Raw genomic sequence first — 20,329 nt, 5'->3', positions numbered from 1 at the left:
TTTTAATGTCATGTGTAATTATACGAAGTGATTATTGTCTATAAATACATCAACTAATTATGACAGCAGCGGAAAATGACAATAAACCATGAAGGCTGACAAAGTTTGTTGTGCGGATTTTTTTAAATCAAAACTACACGCCAATAAGAAGGTTGTTTATATTTCCACATCCCAGTTACTGTACTGAACTAGGATTCCCACAATGCTCCGCTGCTGAGTGCACGTGTCAACACTGCCTGCAAACCGGACTGGACGTCACATTCCTGCATTCCCGTTTTTCCTGGGACGTCGGAGTTATCAGTAGCTAGCTAATCTTTCCCACTTCTCTTGTGAGAAACACACCCATGACACGGCTGCTTTGATCTCAGGAGGTGATCCGAAGTTCACCAGGAGTCAGAATCTTGAGTCGGGTAAGGCTTTGTCCCAATTTTTAGCCGGTTGAAGGTGTCTGGCGGTACCATTGGGAGTGCTATAACCATGGCAATCAGTTAACAGTTTGATAAGATGCCGAATATGTTGCGTGCCGTCGCTTTTAAGTGGCCTGGTTAAGCGTTTACCTCAAATGGTTGATCTGTAGATTTAGCAGAATTGACGGTGGGTGGTTTCAATTCGTAATTTGTGGCCTGTGGTTGTTTATTGTTGTACTTAAGAGCTAGCTAGCGCTAGCCGCCTGGTTAGCCTCAAACCTTGCGTCACCATTGTTACCGGTGATACGCGGCCAGACACACAGGGCGTGGAGGCGTCTCCACATGTAGCTTTGTAAGTATGGCAAGGACGCCGTGTTGCAGGCAAGTGTTGCTAGAAAGGTCCTGTCTAGACACACTACTTGGCTTACAGATTGCTACATACAGCACAAGCATCCTGCACAGCATGGGCGTGGTTACGGAGTGCAAAACACAGGAACGGTAACAGCAGTCGTCATAATGATTGAATCGTTATTGTCAGTGCATATCTTCAGGTTTGCATTCCGTTTGGTCTCTGTACAGGGATGACAGGGAACATTCAATATGTGTCAGTCAGACTAGTAAAGGAGCTGAGCTTGCTGCAGATCACTACCCCGTCTCAGCTGTTTGCCCCCTCCAACAAAGAGTGGATCAAAGCTGATGCTAGAGACTGTGGTAGGACAAAGTGAAACCACTAATTTTCTTGATGTCTTTTATTAAAGGTAAAACACCGGAAGTAAATGCAAGCAGTTGATTTTCCAGCTAGTTTGATATAAGGATTTGTAAAGTAGCACAAGATGGGACAACCCAAACCATTTGGAAATACAATTACGTTTTAAATTACAATACGTTAACTAACTTTTGTATCTATTTAGTCTGTCTTACAGGAATCAGAGCTGCTGTTTTATGCTTTAGTCAAGTTTGCTCACAAAATTCCTTAAATACCTGCTACCTGAGACTGATTGGATAAAATTGACTTTAGTATGCTGAAGGAATGTGTGCATGCTACCACAAGTCACAGAACAGAGACCCTCCCTGGCATGAACAAGAATTTGTCTCCCTTTGATGCAGAAAAGCAATAGCAGAATTTAATATGGTCTGAGCTCAGAGATCATGTTAATAAAATAGAGGAAAATGTTCTCCTTTTTAAATAAAGGATCTCTTCAAAGTGTATGATCCTTGTCGAGGTTGCTGGCCTAGTGGTGCCTCAACTAAAAGCATATGTGAATTTATTAGACTGCCAAGTGGTAAATCAGGTTCAGCAAGTGTCCAGACAAAAGTGCCTGTAGTAAAATCTAACTTGCCTGTTCAAGTCAGTTGTTAACTTTGGGTCGTTTGTGGACATGGCAAATTAATACATGTTAACTAATTAAAAAAGACATTTATACATTTTAATAATGTATACATTAATTAAATTGATGGGAAAAGACAGAATGCGACCGTAGCCATATTTTCATCCTGCACAGGGCTAAACTTACTTTGATAAAGTTATTTCCAATGTGGAAAAAGGGGACCGCAACAATATGTTTGTAATGATTTAGGTTGTAAAAAGAAAATACTGTCAATTTGGTGATAGAATTCAATAACGATCAACTAACTAGGAATTCTCGATAACAAATTTACCCATGTGAGGTTACGCTATCAACTAACTGATAACAATAAACACGGAATAAACCAAACATCTGGCCATACATATAGACTGCTGTATGTGTCAGTGATTGTGGAACTGTTACAGTCAGAAAATTTCAAGCAAATGCATTAAAGTGGTCCGTATCCAATTTTAAATTAATATGATTCTCAGTTGAATTGTAACATTTCATCCAATGTTTGTAATAATATGTAATATTGGTAGCTTGCATCTGCCCAGCATACGATTCATGTATAAATCAATCATAGATAGTATCCAAACCTTGTAAATACACGTTGTCTGTACTCAATCGCTGAGCTGCTTAATCATCTCCATGACAGTAGTGGAACATTAACATTAAGTAGGATTTACTTTGGGGTTTTCAGGAAGATCGTTGTTCTGTAGATGCACAATTAGTACATTTTTACCACCTCCCATCAAATGCAATTTATTCTTAAAAGTTGACAATGAAATACAAGAATGGTCTTATCACAGCAATAGGAATATTAGTTTGGCTGATGGTTAAACTCTGCCTAATTCAGACTTTCTAAGCAATGTCAGTGCTGTATCCTCACCCCTATGATCTGCACCCTCAGCACATAGTCTGTAAAGGCTGTTTTTCGAGGTGACCCTAAGATTGAATCATGTCATCTGAATTTTTTAGAAATGTTTTGCTACTTATCCAAGCAGTTTCTTCAGTTTGAATAAAGTGGCTAGGGAACCCAGCGATATCCTCCAGAGTAGGCCTTTGTTCCACACTGGCCGGAATAGACTTGTTAAGGTGAGAGGTGGGATCAGGGTGGAGACCCCTAAAATGGGGGTCGTTAGGTTTGGCCCTCTTTGTGGATGTGTGAAGGGGTCTTAATCTTCCTGGTGATGGATGAAAGGACAGCATGAATGGGAGACAGGTTGTGCCTGAGGTCTCCTCTGTTAAGAGAAGGATCTGTATGCCATCTTTTTTAAGGCCCCACCTAGAGTAACCACAGGCCCTGAGAGCTGTCCTCAGATGTCTCTTTTTTGTCTTCAGATGATTGGGGACGTTTCTGCGACTAGCAGATTGTTGTTATGGATGGAGAATTCTGTTGCTGTAATAAAATCCACAACTGGAACGTGTTTGAGGGTATTTGCAAAGTTTAGGTCTCTGGGCAAGACGTCCCTCTCTGGCTGGGTGAGGTCCCTGTTTGAAAGGTTGTTTACCCACTTATCCATTGTGTTTCTTGTTGTTGCTCTGTCACCTTTCTTGCACCTGGTGTCCCCCCCTGCTGTCTGTTTGCAGGAGAGAAGAATGTCATCTTATTGGTTTGTCTTTCTTACCCTTTGTGGAGTTGGGCCTGTTGTGCATTATGGATTGTTTGACTCTGTCCAATTCTAATTTAGGTATGTCAGCTGGACTTCTTTCTTTTTGCTTAGAAACGTTTCGCTACTTATCCAAACAGTTTCTTCAGTCTTAATGAAGCGGCAGTTATATCCTCCAGATTAGGCCTTTGTTCCACCCTGGCCTGAATAGGCTCGTTAAGGTGGGAACAGGGTGGAGTCATTGGGTCATTTTTGCAGTCATTTTTGAGGTGATGAATGATTAAGGCTGGGAACTCCGCTCTTTGAGGTCAAACAGTGACTGGAAATTTAATAACATCGTCTCAGTAACAAATCGTGATTCTGTGGTTTATTTGACTAGCAGCATGTAAGTCGGGTCTATACACAGTTCTATAGCCTTTTTTCAGTGGGAACTGCTGCTTGTTATGCTACCTGGACTGTATTAATGACAGGGTAGTGAAACCTACAGTAATGAAGAAAGAGGGAGACCATGAGGGGTAATTAGGGCAATACATGGTAGTTTTGTAAAAGAAGTGAAATCAAGTTGTAAATTAAAGCTGAGAGCATAAGGCGTTTAGCTTAATGCAGGAGTTCATAGATTTCCAAAATAATATAAAGGCTGTATTTTTGGAAACAATTGAAAGACTATTGTCACAGTTGTGGTCCTCTGTGGCTGAGCTTTCTTCTCAGACTTTTTGTTCTTAGTCCATGTGTTCAACTCTAACCAATAATGGCCATAGGTCTGTTGGTTGTCTAACCTTTGTTGCCTCTCTTTTGTTACCATTGAACACTCATTTTTTTCAGGGCTGTGAGGTGTATTACGTGACATACCCTCTCTTTTGTGTGTGTGTGTGTGTGTGTGTGTGTGTGTGTGTGTGTGTGTGCGTGTGTGTACGGGTGGGGTCGATTTTGACAGAGTAGCATTTATGGACTACAGTTCAACACTACTGCACATTCCCAATCCACCCCTTTTTGATCATTAAAGGGGGACAATGGGGCTACTGTTTTATCTATATACTTATCAATGTGCTGGGTATCTTCTACTGGGTATCTCTTCCTCTAGATTCAGGTCACTGAGCTCACACTGAACAAGTAAAAACACACACACACACACACACACACACACACACAGTATTTTGATGAGTATATTGATTTTTACTTCAAATTTTCAGCAATTAAATGGCAAAATGAGTGGTGAAGTCTAATAACAGTGGACACACACAAACACAGAGAGGAAACGCTTTCAAAATAAAAGCATTTTGTTGTTTTAATTTTTAGCATTTTAATGGTAAAAATTGCTTGTAGTGAACTCAACCTATTTAATATTAACTTCTTTTTAAATGTCTTCTTTATTTTATCTCGACTACTTACTTATTTTACTCTAAATTTTTCCCTTCACCTTTTAATGAAAACTTTTTACTTATTAACCTTCATATTATGTTACGGGTCAATTTGACCCATTTCAGTTTTCTTGTTCACCAAAGTACCAGTTATCCTTAGTTTTTCTTTATGAAAGTTTGTGACTTTTCCTCATCTGGGGTCATGAACTGGTCTGTAAAATATGGACACTTTGATGTGTCCTGGAATGTCTGTGCAGACTTTGTATACAAAGATGATGTTGCGGGTCATTTTGACCCGGACACTTTAATGTGGGTAGGAAGCTGCTCAGATCCAAATCAAACATGTCTCTTTTATGGACTTTTGAGGTTTTGATTGCCTAATTATTTATATTTGATTGCCTCTGAATAGACATTCAGACCCAAAGAAAGAAAAAAATCTTTCGAGATTGTCTCTGGAGACATTTCACATGATATCTCATGTGATCCGATTTGAACACTGTGACACCAGAGCTGGTCGACGTGAAAGAGACAAACTAGCTGCAATCAGAGATGTCTTGGATAAATCTACCTTTGTTGTACAGCATGGCCCCCATGTAACTGTAGATGAGCACCTTGTTCCATTCAGGGGTCGCTATCCCTTCCGACAGTATATGCCCAACAAGCCGTCCAAGTATGGCATCAAAATATGGGCAGCCTGTGATGCAAAATCTAGCTATGCATGGAATATGCAAGTGTACACTGGAAACTACCTGGAGGAGCATCTGAGCAAAATCAGGGGATCCATGTGGTGATGGAGATGAGTGAAGGGCTTCAAGGTCATAACATCACTTGTGACAACTTCTTTACATCCTACCGCCTTGGAGATGAACTTCAGAAGAGAAAGCTGACTATGTTGGGAACAATCAGAAGAAAGAAGCCAAAATGTCCCAGTGAAATTGTGAAGATGCAGGAGAGATCTCTGTATTCCTCAATATTTGTTTTCACTGAGAAAGCAACAGTAGTTTCATACTGCCCAAAGAGAAACAAGAATGTTCTTGTCATGAGCACAGTGCACAAAGATCTGATCATCTCTGAGCACAAGAGAAGACAAGAAGCTACAAATGATCCTGGACTACAACTCCACCAAAGGAGGAGCTGTCAATCTAGACAAGTCACAGTGACATACAGCTGCCAGCACAAGACAGCCTGTTGGCCCTTTGTGATTTTGTATAACATTGTGAATGCATCTGCTCACAATGCCTATGTCCTGTTTACTGAAATCAACTAGCATGGAATGCTGGCAAATTGTACCGACGTCGGCTTTTCCTGGAAGAACTGGGCAAAAGCCTTGTCACTCCCAAAATCCAGAGGTGAGCCAGGCCAGCTCGTTCCCCAGCAGCTGCAGCTGTCATTGAAAAAGTCAAGTTTGTGCCATCCAACCAATCTGCAATGGATCCAATGGATACAGGTGTAAAGAAATGGAATAGATGCCAGAACTGTCCCTCCCAAAAGGACAGTAAAACAAGCACCTTTTGTGTGAAATGCAAGAATTACATCTGCAGAAAGCACACAGTTACATTATGTCCATCATTTGGACAACATTGAAATTATCAGAAAATAGGGCAAGTTAAAAAGAAATGTGTTTGTGAAGAAGGAAAAACTAACTAAATAGTTTTTACAAATAGTTCTGGAATTTCAAATTGTATTTTATGTCTCTTTTTTAAATGTTAATCTAATGGAACATAACGTTGCTGTTGTTTTAACCCAGTTTTTTGACAGTTCTGAGAGGATTTACACAGTGCGGGTCATTTTGACCCGCAACATAATGAATGTGATTTTTTTTCAACATAATACAAGAATTTATTGTGTTATCTGTTCTCCCTGCAGAGGAGGTTGTGTCTGTTTTAACTTTATTTTGGTGACATCTTGCGGATGTATTGCATCAGTTTCTGCATCCTTCTTAAGTGTGCCAATTGCTTGAAAACATGATTTTGAATGACTTGTCATGTTACATAGATATGGGATGGTGTGTTAAGAATGTTTTATATTTTTAAAACATTATTTCAGTCATGTTTTAAGTGGAAGGCATGGAAACATGCATTCGATTGCATTTTCCTTTCCCAAAGTCCTGCTTCATAATGAAGCCAGGTAGTAAAGAGCACATTGCATTACATTGCATGACCAACTAACAGAGGTCAAAAGCCTACTGCCGTGAAATTGTAAAATGTGTGTGACCTCTTGTCAATTCCAGATGGGAACGCACCATTTAGTACCAAAAAAGGGATTCCAGATATAATAGACAATTTCTTTAAATGTTTTTAACATTTTAATGGAAACCTACTTTCTGACCCTTCAAATTAGCAAAGTGTGAGTTTGACCAGCCAGCCAGTAAGTAGTAGACCAGATTAGGCGTATTAGCAGATCTCACTGCATGGGTTGACAACACTAACTATGACTGCTGCTTGGTAGACTGACTCTTATATTCTGGGTTGTAAGGATTATGGTTCTAGCTGTCTAGTTAATGTGTATACATATCAATGACTGCAAATCTCTGATGGTCAGTGTTTGTTTTACTTTGTTTGTGATGTATATGTATATAATTAGTGCTTTAGGTCTCTTTTGACCAGAACAGATTATGATTTAAGTTCACTTATGAAGTAAGTGAATTCACCCCATTACCAAGACTTCTGAAGCAACTATGCCATGCTGTTAGTTTAGTCTTCCAGGTTTTAGGGTAGGGAAGGTTACTGCACAAAAGTTCACCATCATAATTGTTTTTTCTTTTTGTAAGTTTTACATTACATTTATGGTGATTTATCCTTTTAATAGAAGATACACAGTATAGCTAGGAATTGATTTTGCCTCTCCAACAAAGAAGCAGTGTGCTGCCCAGTGCCATGCTGTGTCTGTCTGTTACGTGTAGCATCTATATGGTGCTGTGCTTCGGGTGTTGTCTCTAATTCTACTATACATGCTGCTTTGCCTTTTGCACTCTTAATCCATCTTTGTTGGCTAGTGGTTATACTGGCTTTGTCAGGTGTCCTGTCATCTTGTTAGCGTGCCATTCAGTCAACTCAGGAACTTACTGTTTCTTTAGGTCACTTCCATTCATTATTTGCATAACTGTCTTGCCATGTGAGAGCCCATATCAGTGCTACATTTTTAAGTATGTGTTGTTTGGTCAATGTGAGACGTGCTCCTTGCCTTGCACTCAGTTTAGAGCGGCCAACAGTCTGCAGACTGTTTTTGTTAGTTTTCCTCATGTACACTCAACAGTAGCCTTTAATTTGTCTGGTAAATGCATTGGTTTGCTGCGTTGTCCCCTTTCCTGCGTTTTAGTTTGGCTTGTTAGCTCTCATATGAGCATATTTTTGCCACCTTGGAACAAATAACGGATATTATGACTTCTTTCCCTCCACCAAATTAACAGTATGCTGTGGATTTAGTGTGAGGTGTTGCAAAACACAGCAGGAAAATGATTTTTGAGGCCCATTTCACAGATCTGGTGTTTATTTTATATATGGAAGTTGATGTAATTTGGGGGCCTATAATGCATCTGCTGCTTTGTGATTTATTGGTGCTGCACACCAAAATGTGAAACACTATGTGGCTGTTGTGTTAGTGCACCCATCAATAGTTGGCAATAATTGGCAACAGTTTCTACTGGCAGTAATTCTGTAGTACATTTCAAGGACAATAGTAGGATGTTGGTAGTGCTGCAGCTACAACCAATACCCATCAATGAACCCAGTGTTCCAAATGTCGAGCCTACATTAATTGAATGTTTCTTTATTCATTTAAACTGTATTGGAATTAATCAGACTCAGCACTACTTATGTTGAAGTCCAGGTCTTTGCAATGATTTTCTCCCCTCATGTAAATTTTCCTTTTTTACCCTGAGAGTGCCTTGACTGCTAAGCAAAGGAACACAATCATTGTACATTGTTGTTGTTCCGGTGAGTGGCTTTCTTCACATGTTGTGAATAGAGTAAACCTGGATGTCAATTTGTACTTTGCAGATTGAACAGCTGTAGTATTTCTGCAGTTTGATGCTTTGGGACACAACTGATCATCAAGACAACATGGATTTGTTCATGCAAACATGTATCATGTTTGTTGTTATCTACATAGTTCTGAAAGAAACAAGCAGTGGGTGAAGGTTTTCTACAGATTCCCCCTGACCCCCATGACCATTTGTTCTGAAACTGTCAAAGAGGTAATAATTCTAAATGTTTTGGTGAGCCACCCTATTTAAATGGAATGAGGTGGCCAAGCTATTAGAACCACCTCTTAGAATGCACTCCACTCCACTCCTCTACCCACTTTGACCTCGATAATAAACACAGAGTAGAATTTTCTATTCCTGCGAGATCAGAAAGGTGATGACTAGTATGATGTAGTTGAGCTGAGCTAACAGATGTTGGTGTTGTGACATAAGTGGTTTTGTTTCGAGGCATCTAGCTAGAGCTTGGACAGGAACGAAAAACGGATTATATTATTAATTAGAATTTTTCTTGTGCTTTCAAATGACATTTAGTGTGTGTGTGTATGCGATCGGTAAGACTATTGTTAAAATGTCCTTGAGAAACTAGTTTGAGTTCCAGTCTCCTGGTCAAAAGGATTGCTTTCCTGCAGCTGATCCTTCGATAGAGCCTTTTTGGTAGATAATATTCTTTAGGCTATAGCACTTCTTCATTGCTATGGCATTAGATAACATTTGACCAAACCTAAACAAAAGCCTTTAGACCTTGTATAGCTGACTTGTTGGCTGCAAATGAACAGGGCACCCCCTGTGAGTACCCAGAGCTCAGCAGATACCATTCTGCGTCCTCCAGGGACATAAATCCTCTTTGCATGGCTGGTGATCAAGCCATGATGTAAAGGAGCTTAGCAGCAATAGACAGACAGGCAGGGCACTGCTTCCCTGTTAGGCAGGGGTCAGGTGATCACACAAACAACAGCAACAAGAGAGAGAAATGGTAGCAAAGAGGTTAAAAAAGAGACTGAGAGAAATGGAAACGTGTGTGTGAATGGTGACACAGAGATTTTGAGCAGAGCATTTATTAGAGAACAGCGTTCTAATAACAACTACCTGTAGTTGTACACCACAACAGTTTTGCTGATGGACACTTTCTAAGCAAGCGATGCACCATATGGATGTTTGTGGACAGCAGTGAGATTATGTGCCTTCTTTGAATGTTGAGAGGGACCAAGGTGAGACAAATAACTGTTATGTTATTCCTGGTTCCAATTGTTCTCAGTTAATGTATGCAAACCTGTTTGACTTGTATCACTTCTCTGGGACTCTGACACACTCTGATATTCTGTCTGATATTCATGTAATTTAATATTCCCTTTAATCAGAAAAAAATAATGTTCTAGCTTAGAAGCGCCCCGCTATGTTGATTTTTTTCATGTTATCCCTTACTGCATGTTTCTCTTTTTCTCTGCACAGGTCACTTTCCTCCCTCCCTTCCCCTCCACCCATCACAGCCCCAGTTGCCATGGAGAACTCTTCAGTGGCGTCTGCATCGTCTGAGGCTGGGAGCACACGCTCACAGGAGATAGAAGAGCTTGAGCGCTTTATTGACAGTTATGTGCTGGAGTATCAGGTGCAAGGGCTGCTGGGAGACAAGGCAGATGAAGACTTGGACTTGGACAATGGTGGCAAGGTGCCACAGGTTAGAGATTTAATATTTACCTGGATGACATGCTTTATTAGTCCCACATCTGCTAGCGTGAGTGGTTATCTTTGGGTACGTGCTCTGTCGGTATCTCTGGTTTGTATTTTACAAAGCACACTGCAGTAGGAAAGCCTGCAACAACAAGCTGCCCTTATCGTTGTGATGCATAAATTTAGACAAAGGTAAAGGCATATCCCCCAACACAGTAGCTTGGAATGCAGTAGAACTGTTTTCAATCATGCTGATGTGAGGTAGTTTGTCACTGTACCCTTATACCTAAGTGACATAACACAACGGAAGGCGTAGAAACAAAGTTAGCTATCTGTTTGTTGATCTGCTTTTAAGAGTCCCTTTTCAGAAATGATATTAGCATAATTTCTCTCCTAGTGGACAGATGAATGCAATGACAAGAAGGATGGAAGCTGGACGTCTTCAAGGGGGAGAGGCTCATCTAAGCCAGTAAGTGTGTTCATATATTTCTTTCATTTTCAAATGAATGTAAGGGCCAGGAAACACCAAGCCGACTGTCGCCATCGGCCTATTGGAGACCAGCCTTTGGCCTAGTCTTTCCAGTTAGTCCTGCACCATTGGTGTTGCTTGGCATCAGCCTGTCAGTCAGGGAGAACACTACTATTGGTTTTTTGGCTGAGCAATTCATAAAAAGACACAAGGGTATCAACAGCATCAATACAATTTTTAACTTCTTATGGGACATATTCCCGATTAAAAGTAGTTGCTGAGGGTGTGTTTTGAACTGTCCTGATTCTTCCAAAGAATGATTACATTCATTAAGACTCTCCTCTCGTTTCTGTATGTTCATATTAGCCTTTCACCCTGTCAGCTGTTCGAGTATATGATTAGAAGGGACTGAAACACCAGCACTAAGTGATTCACAACTCATCCACTCCCTGGTGGTTGCTAGAGCCAAAGTATGCATTTAATAATTCAATATGTGATAGTCTAAACCCAGTAATTGAAGAATCCTAATTAAGTATCAGTCAGTTTGTCGTCTAAATATTAGTGTGTATGTGTGTGCTGCTTTTCTAAGCTCTCAATGTACGATCTGCAGTGATTTAAAGCAATATTGCTCCCCAGAGATTTAATGTTATGACTCAGTGGGAAGTGAGTGGTGAGTGAGAGAGTGCATGGGTGAGATGTTCAGAGATCAGAGTGTTTCAAAATATGCATGAGATAAAAAGAGAGACCAGAATTTAAACGCCAGTATTTCTCAATAAACCAAATCCCAGTGAATACATTTTCAGTGGATCAAAGAGTCGAGAAATCATGTATTTTAAATATTTCATTTGGTTTGACATTTAGCTTTTGTAAAAATAATACAGACTCATGTGAAACAGTGTGTAAGTGAAATTTACACATGCACAGAACAAAAAGTAAAGTAAGAGAAATTACAAACTAGCCTTAATAAAAGGCAGTCAAGCCTGCTCCAATAGCAGGTTTTTTCTGTTAACTGTACCTAAATTTGGTTTGAAGATAAATGTAGGCCTGAGAATATAAATATTAGACAGAATAATTTTGTATGGTTTATTTTGTGTACAAAGAAGAATTGTGCTATGATTAACTATGCCGTGAAAATTAAACACACCATTCTGTAATTGTAACAAAATCCTCGTCCCTTCAGTTTTTTTTTTTGTTTGTTTTTTTTATCTCTGTCAATTCTGCAGGATGAGTGGGAACACAGCAGTAACGGAAGTACTGGTTCTAGGCCCAGCTCAGGGTCCAGACCAGGTTCTGGCTCTCGGTCTGGAAGCATAGGCCGAAACAACCAGTTCAAAGGCCCTGCCAAGGTATAGCTACATCTGTGTCTTTTTTTTTTTTTTGCTATAACAATCGTTTAGTTTTCCTTCAGTCATTACCTCTATTAACAATGAATGAGAAAGACAGAGCACCATAATTTGACTCTGTTCTACATACATGTATTGTTCCCTTGAGAGTGTTTACCTGTCTGTCAGCATCTTAAGTTGTCGCTACAAATAAAATTTCTACCACTGCTTTTCTACATGATGATCAATGCACTTCTGACATCATACATCCCAAAAAAAAAGTGTATTTAACCCAACAATTCCAACAAAAAATAGTGTTACTAACTGGGCATGTTTGAATGACATTTACATTAAGCAAGCTAAGAGGCTGCAATGAGACATGCTGTTGAGTTATAGGAAGTGCAAGATCCATCTGTTTGGGGCCTGGATGGTGAGCATATCTCCGCTCGATCTTTTCTGCCGATTGTTTTTTGCCACCACAACTTTCTGGAAGTACTGTATAGTATAGTACAAATACAGTGTAGTACAAATAAATTGTACTATACTGTACTTCTGAACAAAATAAATGACCTTTGCACTTTGAGGAGAGTATTGACAGTTGTTTACCAATTTTAAGTGTCAAAAACAAGCTAAGTAAACCAAGTATCTAATAGTTTAGTAAAATAAAAATATACTTGAATTTTTCTTGTGTGCTTACTAGAATGGGAACAGAGATGCCTCCTTTGATATCTTGGGGACAGACATATGGGCTGCCAACACGATGGACTCACGTGGGTATGTGCCTTGCTGTTTGGAAGACTTAATATAGTGTACACTCTACAGAGTCTGAATTTCTACCAAAGTTTGTGGAAGGTTATATAATGATTGGAAGAGATTGAAAATATTTTGGTTTAGGGCATCTGCTAACTGCCTCATTTCTGTTTGCCTCAACTGTTTCCTCTGAAAGGCATGAAAATAGAAGTTATGTGAGAGTGCATAGAAGTGTATGTGTATTTAAATCCTGTTCAACTTCAGTGTGATTAAATAATTTTTCACACAAGAGCAAGATCCAAAATTAGAGTAGAAAGAAATGAGTGACACATAAAACAGTTATGGTGGAGTGGGACAGATTTCCATGGTAACTGGTGCATGGCAGCTTCAGGCACCTAAGTTCCAGCCATACTATCACATCTGAGCACAGTGAAAGAGCTGAAACCATACGATGATGTAAGCTGCTCTCCTCTCACATAGATATGTATGTAGAGTAGTGCATATTTAATATAGAGCGCTAACATTAATTACTTTAATGAGGATTCATTTACATCCTGCTAAGTTAATGTGATGTGGAAACAGAAGTGTTCATAGTGCGTTTATGTATATTCAACGTATCAGAGTGGGCATTAATTGTAGGGTTGGTTTTTAAGTACTTGGCTCTTTCAGCCCATAGAGAAGGGTCTACAAGTATTTTAACACTGATACAATAATGTGGTCTGTGCACTCCACTACAATGAACTTAAAACGAAGATCTGCTTTCAAGTGTAAATTATCAGTTATAATTTAGGGTTTGTATTAAAACAAACACAAATTGGATGAACTTCAACTCCAATGCAAGTAGGGGGGGAAATATAACTAATTAAATTTAGCTGCTTGCTCACAACTCACCTTTAGTTTGTTGTATTCTTATTGTTTTACAGTGTACTCAGCCTTTCCCTATGCCAGTTCATGTTGGTGCAAATTAAACAGTCTTCAAAAAGAACACGTGAACTGGGTATTCAAACTAAGGTGGAGTGAATGGTGCATTGCATTTTCTATAAATGTGTCTCGCTACAGAAAAGGCGGATCAAAATAGTCTGTTTTTAACCCACTTTTAATGGAAAAAGCCAGATGAAACCCGGCTTTAAAATCAACAAGTTACAAAAACAAATACCATGAGAGATATTTATCGCTGGACCCTGCTCAGACATACCATGACCCTAATGTAATACTTGTGTAATACTAGATGGTTTTTCTGCAAAAAAGGATTTTTTATCTTTGAACTTTTATCTTTGTTAAAAGTAGAATATTTTGTTTCCACTCTTTCCTTATGTGCATGGATGTGTGCTAGCTATCTCTAACCTCTGATCTGTCTTGTTGTCTCTGATATAGAGGTGCAGGTTGGGACGTGCAGCCAGAAAAGCTGGACTTCAGCCATTTCCACAGGAAACACTTCAGAGGAGTGCCAAAGCACCTGCCACACATTGACAGAGAGGGGTAAGAGCTAGGCTTTGGCTTTGTGCTTTATTTAAATATTGGCTTTTTGCATGTTCTGCACTTGTGCTCTGTGTCAACATTGGTTTCATTACTCAACATTGTCTCACATACGTCTTCAAAATTGGCCTCTGGCCTCTCCACTAAGGAGTACACTTTAACTGTAGGTTTATAAATATTGGAACAGTGATGTATTTTCATGTATTTGGCTTCTGTCCACCACCACAATGATTTTGAAGTGAAACACTCAAGATGTGAGAAAAGTGATTTAAAAACAAGAGAAAAGATTTAAAAAGTCAAAGAGTTTGACAAAAGTGTGGCATTAACCATTCAGGAATTACAGGCATTTTCATACTCATACCCCTATTTTGGTGATTCATAAAAAATGTCAAAAACCAAGATAATCGCAAAAATAAGCATTATCCTTAGTAGTTGGATGAAAATCCTTAGCAATTAATGACTGCCAATTCTGGAATTCATGCACTTGGATCAAGTGCTGAGTTTCTTACTTTGAGATGCTTTGCCAGGCCTTTACTGCAGCTAACGTTAGCTGCTGCTTATTTGTGCATCTTTTACAATATGAAGCGGTGTCCTATCAGTTTTGCAGCCTTTGGCTGAATTTGAGCAGAGGGTAAAGCCCTCTACACTTCAGAATTTATCCTGGTCCTTTTATCAGCATTCCAGTCATCAATAAAATAGATGCAATTCCTAAATGGTTAATTTTGCACTTTTGTCAAACCACTTGGATTTATGTTGAAAGTCTGGACTTATATCTTGAGTGTTTCATTTCAAATTTTGTGATGCACAAAGGACAAATGCCCAAAAAAACTTAGCATTGTTATATTTATGAGACCGACTGTACATCTGCCTAACCACCTTCCCTAATGGTTATTTCATTGATTCTGTGGATCTCTCACTTCTTCTTAGAATGCACAAGCACAAGTTTGAGGAAGATGATGGCATAGACATGAATGACATAGAGAGGTTCCTGCCTCACCTACGCTCTGTAAGTTACAGATTTTTCTTAATGTGAAACTAAATGCTTTTATTATTATTAGATTATTTCTAGCATACATATTAGTCTAACATACATATTTTTACTATACCTGGTTGTACTTTATTAGCAGCACACTGTATTTTGTCAAATAGTCTGTGGCCAATTTTACAAATTTGACACTGTGGACTTTGAACAATAGATGGTCTCTCTCCACTAGTTGTTAAAGGGGGACCCCTGGTGGTGCAATGAAAAGTAACAGGTTCAGTCAACAGAGCCGTTGTGCAGTTGCCAGTTGTTACTTATAACGGGAACTAAAGTAAATGTTCTAGCTCATAATAAAATGAATCTATCAAGAATAAGTTAAAAACCATTAATACACAGATGAATTAGTCTGTGTAAGACTACATATTATACATATCATAAGTTAGAGGGGAACATTTTTAATGAACCTTTAGTGACATCTGCTGCAGAAAGCATGTAACTGGCATTAAAAGAGGATAATGGTATTATACTGACCCTTGTATGTGGCTGTTTCTAAATTACTTTCATGCTTTAACAGCTTTTGACCTTAACTAAAATTATATTATAATTTTTTTTTAAGTTTCTAAAAACAATATTTGCATATCTATATCTGCTTTGAAAGGACTAGTAGCTTTGACTACTTGTTCTCTCCATATTGACCATGAAGACAGCCTGCCTTAACATCCAAAATACAGAAAATCTGGTGTCCTCTTGTTTAATACAAAAGTATTATTTAGTTTAGCTAAATTGAATATGAGCCTACAGCAGCCTGAGTTACTAACATCAAGAGGGTATTTCCAAAGTTGTGGTCTTCTCAGTGGAAAATTCCCCCTTGACGGACTAAAGGCACAGAGTGCTTCTCTAATAAGGATCTATATCCTCTCTATATTCTAAAGTTTAAAAGGCCTATAATAATTACAGCTTCCTAGTTTCATTATCTGTGATTACAATGTAATTCACATCAACAAAATGAAATACTATTGCAGCTGTGTACACCATTACAGGGTATAATGTTTTAAATGCTGTTGTATTCTAAACTGATTTGTGACTCACCGGAGGCTGAGTTCATGATGGGCCATTGATGTCACCTTCCTCTCTTCCCACCCTGCTTTCTCAGCCAGTATGTCTTCCATCTTTGATAATGTTTGCGTTTCAGTGTCTTCCTCTTTCCTTCCCCTCTTGGCTTTCGAGTTGAGCTGTGTTTCTCCTTTATTAAAGTTTCAGCCAAGATGGGCCTAGCTGGCTACCAAGATGGCTTCCTCACTGAATTGTTCTTGAGAAAAGTTTGTGGTTTCCGTTCATTCAGTTAGGGCCAAAGAAAGATGGGGTCAACTGTGTCTGTCTGGTGTGCTTGGAATTGGATGTGTGTGGGGAAGTGAGTGTCACATTTTCTTTTTGTCTCTCGCTCACATTCCTGAGCCGTTTCTGACTTACATCAGTCTCACTCAATCTCTTGCATTCTGTCTGTATTGTGTGTAGTGCCAAGGGTCATGTTGTGATGCCAGGCTCCTGATGCCCAGTTGTTTCTCGCTCTAATGAGAGTATCCTCACTGGTGTCATATGTCCCACCAGATGAATTTGAAAGGCACTTTAATTTTCCACTTCCTACCGGTAGTTTGAAAGAGGCACACTGTAAATGCTCAAACTGCCCTGGCTCTAAACTTCAACTGAACTGAACCTAACTTTCATTTAAATCATGTGGGAGTGGGCTTATTTACACATTTCCATTGCAGACATAAGTTCGGCTGTGTGAATAAATAGTATTAATGTGACAGTTGAGCACTGTCATTAGCATGTCTTAGTGTAGGAATCAGCTTCTTGTTTTTAGTCTGCACTGATTGTCGCTGCCTCAGCTTTCAGCTTGTCCCCTCAGGGGTCGCAACAGTGGAACGTTTTCCGCAAGTTGATTTGGCATGAGTTTTTACACTGGATGCCCTTCCTGGCGCAACCCTCCCGGTTTATCCGGGCAAGGAACCGGCACAAGGTGGCCCTTAGTAGCCCAGTGGGGCCACACCTGGTTGGATGGGATTTGAACCTGGGCATCTACCTCTCAACCTAATGCTCTAACTCTGAGTCACCAGGCCCCTCTCAACTTTTTAAACTTCTTGTTAGGTGTGTGTGTGTTCTGAAGATGGCAGAGAGAAAGAGGCTGTTCTTAAACAAAGGTTGTTTATGATGTAATAGGCATCACTCTGTAAGTTGACTGAGTTCTAACTGGTTCTGTGGTCCCAAGTCAAACAAGTGGAGGTGTCCTCTTTAGTAAAACATTTAGGTAATCTCTCATCAGTTTCTGATTCTCCTATGAATAAATGTGACTTTTTTCATATCATAAATAGTCTGCTTGTGTCATCTCAGTAAATAAATCATCACAAGACCCCTCAAATTTAGTTTGTGGCCTTTTTTAAATGGATCCTTTGTAGAGGATTTACATAGATATAAGATCGTCTTTCACAATTGGCTTCTCTGCAGTTCTTTACTTTTGCACTGTGAATGTTTACTGTTTGTTTCTAAGAAGATAATGTTTCTCATGAAAATTATAATGCAGCATCTATAGAATCATAATCCGTTTAACCAAGCACAAACAATAACATGTCTCTTTTCCTCGTCTATGTTCAAGTCCCCATCTCTGTTCCACACTTCCTGCCAACATTCACTTCCCCTTTTCAGAAGCCAGAATAGACTTACAAACAGCCCTGGGATGTGGAAAACATCTAATTTGTGTGTATGTGTGTGTGTGGGCGTATGAACAACTCGGTGAGAAAGGGCTTCCTCCTTTTGCCCTCAGATTCTGCTGCACCTCTACAGGCCTCTCTGGAATGTCAACCTGCACATACAATAGCTCACCCTCCACGTCCAGTGTCAGGTCATAATGACAGAAGCTATCAGGGGTCAGAGAGCAAGTATTTGATCTGTTGGATTCCTGCCAAGTATCACACCGATCCCCAGATACGTTAAACACGAAGAAAGGAAGTGCACACGATAATTTAATTTTATATTTATTTTTTCATTAACATGATATGAAAAATACAACAAACATGTAAAAACGACATATAGAGAATTGGCAGGTATAGTTGTACAGAAATTACAGCTCAGCAGCAATGGTCTTCTCATCTCTTCCTTTTTTCTTTTCTGCTCGTTATTTTCTCTTCCTTTTCTCCTCCTTATCTCCCATCAACCTACTACTTTAACACACACCTGTTGATTACTCTGAATTGTAAGACATCACTTCACAAACAAGCCCACAAGTTTGCCACAATACTGACAAAACAAATGCACATAATTTATCTTTGTCTTTGTTTGTTTCTTCTTATGTTGTACTCTTTTGTCTGTCATTGCACTAATAAAAAGGGGGAAAAAATCAGCAGTAGACATATTGCATACAAGACAGTATGACATACGAAAGGTAAAATGCACTTTCACATTAACATTTAGTTAGTAACACACTTTTATCTAAGAGACCTTAAAAATGACAGGAGAGTCAATACAAATATGTTTAAACATTAAGTTGGTGACTCTGTTTTAAGGCAGGTCATTCCAGAGCTATAATGTACTGATGGCAAATATAAATATATATAAGTTAATTCTGACAAAATTAACTTGTAAGAAAAAAATAAAAATGTTCTGGCGCAGGAGTAGTAACCAAAAATCTAAAGTAGAAATAATTGAGAGTTGCAGCCTTAGATCTGTGTTTTAAAGCTGAACGAGCATAAGATTACTTTTTCCAAGTCGAGTCTACAGTACTATTGGATAGTTCAATTCTATGATTCTGTTAAACATCGACAGAGAAGCATTACAAATCTTCAGCTGTTTTTCAAGTGGAGTTCTCTCCCTTCTAAACGACAAACTCAAATATTTTTAGTGTTACTCTCGCTTTTAACTTGGAGATTTTTGTATCCCTATATCCGCCTCACCATCCTTTTCCTTATGACACTCGTCATGTCACTCACATGCTGCTTGGCTCATCAGCATAAACATGTCAACATGATCCTCCATGTTGTGACAGCCACAACTCATGTGCATTTGTGTGGGTGTTCTCAACACTCACTGTACCTGAAATAATGCCAGCAGGCCTTTGCTTGTCCACACATCAACAGCTTTTTGTATGTGTTACATGCATTACATTTATTTTGATAAAAACATATCAAAATCATATTTTCACTAAATGTTAAAGAAGTGGGACATATGTTAAAAGTGAATTATGCACACACCTTATTCTAGACCAATTTAAGTAAATATTGATGATAACGTGTGATTTTTCTCATCTGAAGAAGAGCGGGTGGTGGCTGCACATTTGGTATGACTGTGTTGTGACCTGACATTCTTTCCTTTAAAGTCTCACTGGCTGCCAAGATGTGTTTATTTGCTCCCTGTGCTACTATGAAGCTACAGCCAGGACATGGTTAGCTTAGCTTCCCATTAGGATTGGAGATGAGGAAAGGACTAGCCTGTTTATTTTCTTTTACCAAAAACACGTGTCTGTTTGTGTAAAAATTACAAAAATAAGATACAAGGTCTTTATAAGTATGAGTTGTTGTTTTTGTTATCTGGGCAGAGACATGTATGCTAAAGAGTGGCATCAATATTCTAAGGTAATTTTTACCATTAAAGCAAATAGTTTTTTTTCCAATGTAACCACTGAGCCTTTGCTCAACTTCCTTTCACCATGTGAAAATTATAAGATCACAATATACATATTGGCAGGTGAAATTATTAATTTTATTATACCTGGGAACAGAAATACATGCAATAAACGATGAGAAATAATAGGACGGTCCCAAAAAGTTACATTTCAAAGCAAAAATTATTTTTAAATGGCTCACAGCAGACTGCACTTTGCTACCACTCTTGCACTGACAGAATAGAATGTCAAATAAGGGTAGGTTGAGACCAGGGGGCAGAGGGAGAAAGTGACTAGTC

The 20,329-nt window shown here is 39.0% G+C and overlaps 1 protein-coding gene and 1 pseudogene across 4 annotated transcripts in view; both read left to right on the top strand.

The window, feature by feature from the left end:
• The first annotated feature begins 232 nt into the window (after positions 1 to 232).
• The window catches only part of ctif (CBP80/20-dependent translation initiation factor), a 46,987-nt gene continuing 26,890 nt past the window's right edge, over positions 233 to 20,329 (top strand). For 2 of the 4 annotated variants that reach the window (XM_067483794.1, XM_067483792.1), the window contains exons 1-7: positions 233 to 410; positions 10,159 to 10,384; positions 10,775 to 10,846; positions 12,070 to 12,192; positions 12,869 to 12,942; positions 14,293 to 14,397; positions 15,322 to 15,400. In XM_067483794.1, coding sequence (XP_067339895.1) covers positions 10,208 to 10,384; positions 10,775 to 10,846; positions 12,070 to 12,192; positions 12,869 to 12,942; positions 14,293 to 14,397; positions 15,322 to 15,400 — 630 coding nt within the window. In that variant the 5' untranslated portion in view covers positions 233 to 410; positions 10,159 to 10,207. The remainder of the gene's footprint in view (positions 411 to 10,158; positions 10,385 to 10,774; positions 10,847 to 12,069; positions 12,193 to 12,868; positions 12,943 to 14,292; positions 14,398 to 15,321; positions 15,401 to 20,329) is intronic. The other 2 variants (XM_067483795.1, XM_067483793.1) reach the window with 1 other exon arrangement.
• Positions 5,129 to 10,146, top strand: LOC137104027 (piggyBac transposable element-derived protein 4-like; annotated as a pseudogene).

Source organism: Channa argus, chromosome 18, assembly GCF_033026475.1.
Source record: "Channa argus isolate prfri chromosome 18, Channa argus male v1.0, whole genome shotgun sequence".
NCBI lineage: Eukaryota > Metazoa > Chordata > Actinopteri > Anabantiformes > Channidae > Channa > Channa argus.
The sequence above is the reverse complement of the archived record's forward strand: the minus strand, read 5'-3'. Positions and strand labels throughout refer to the sequence as shown.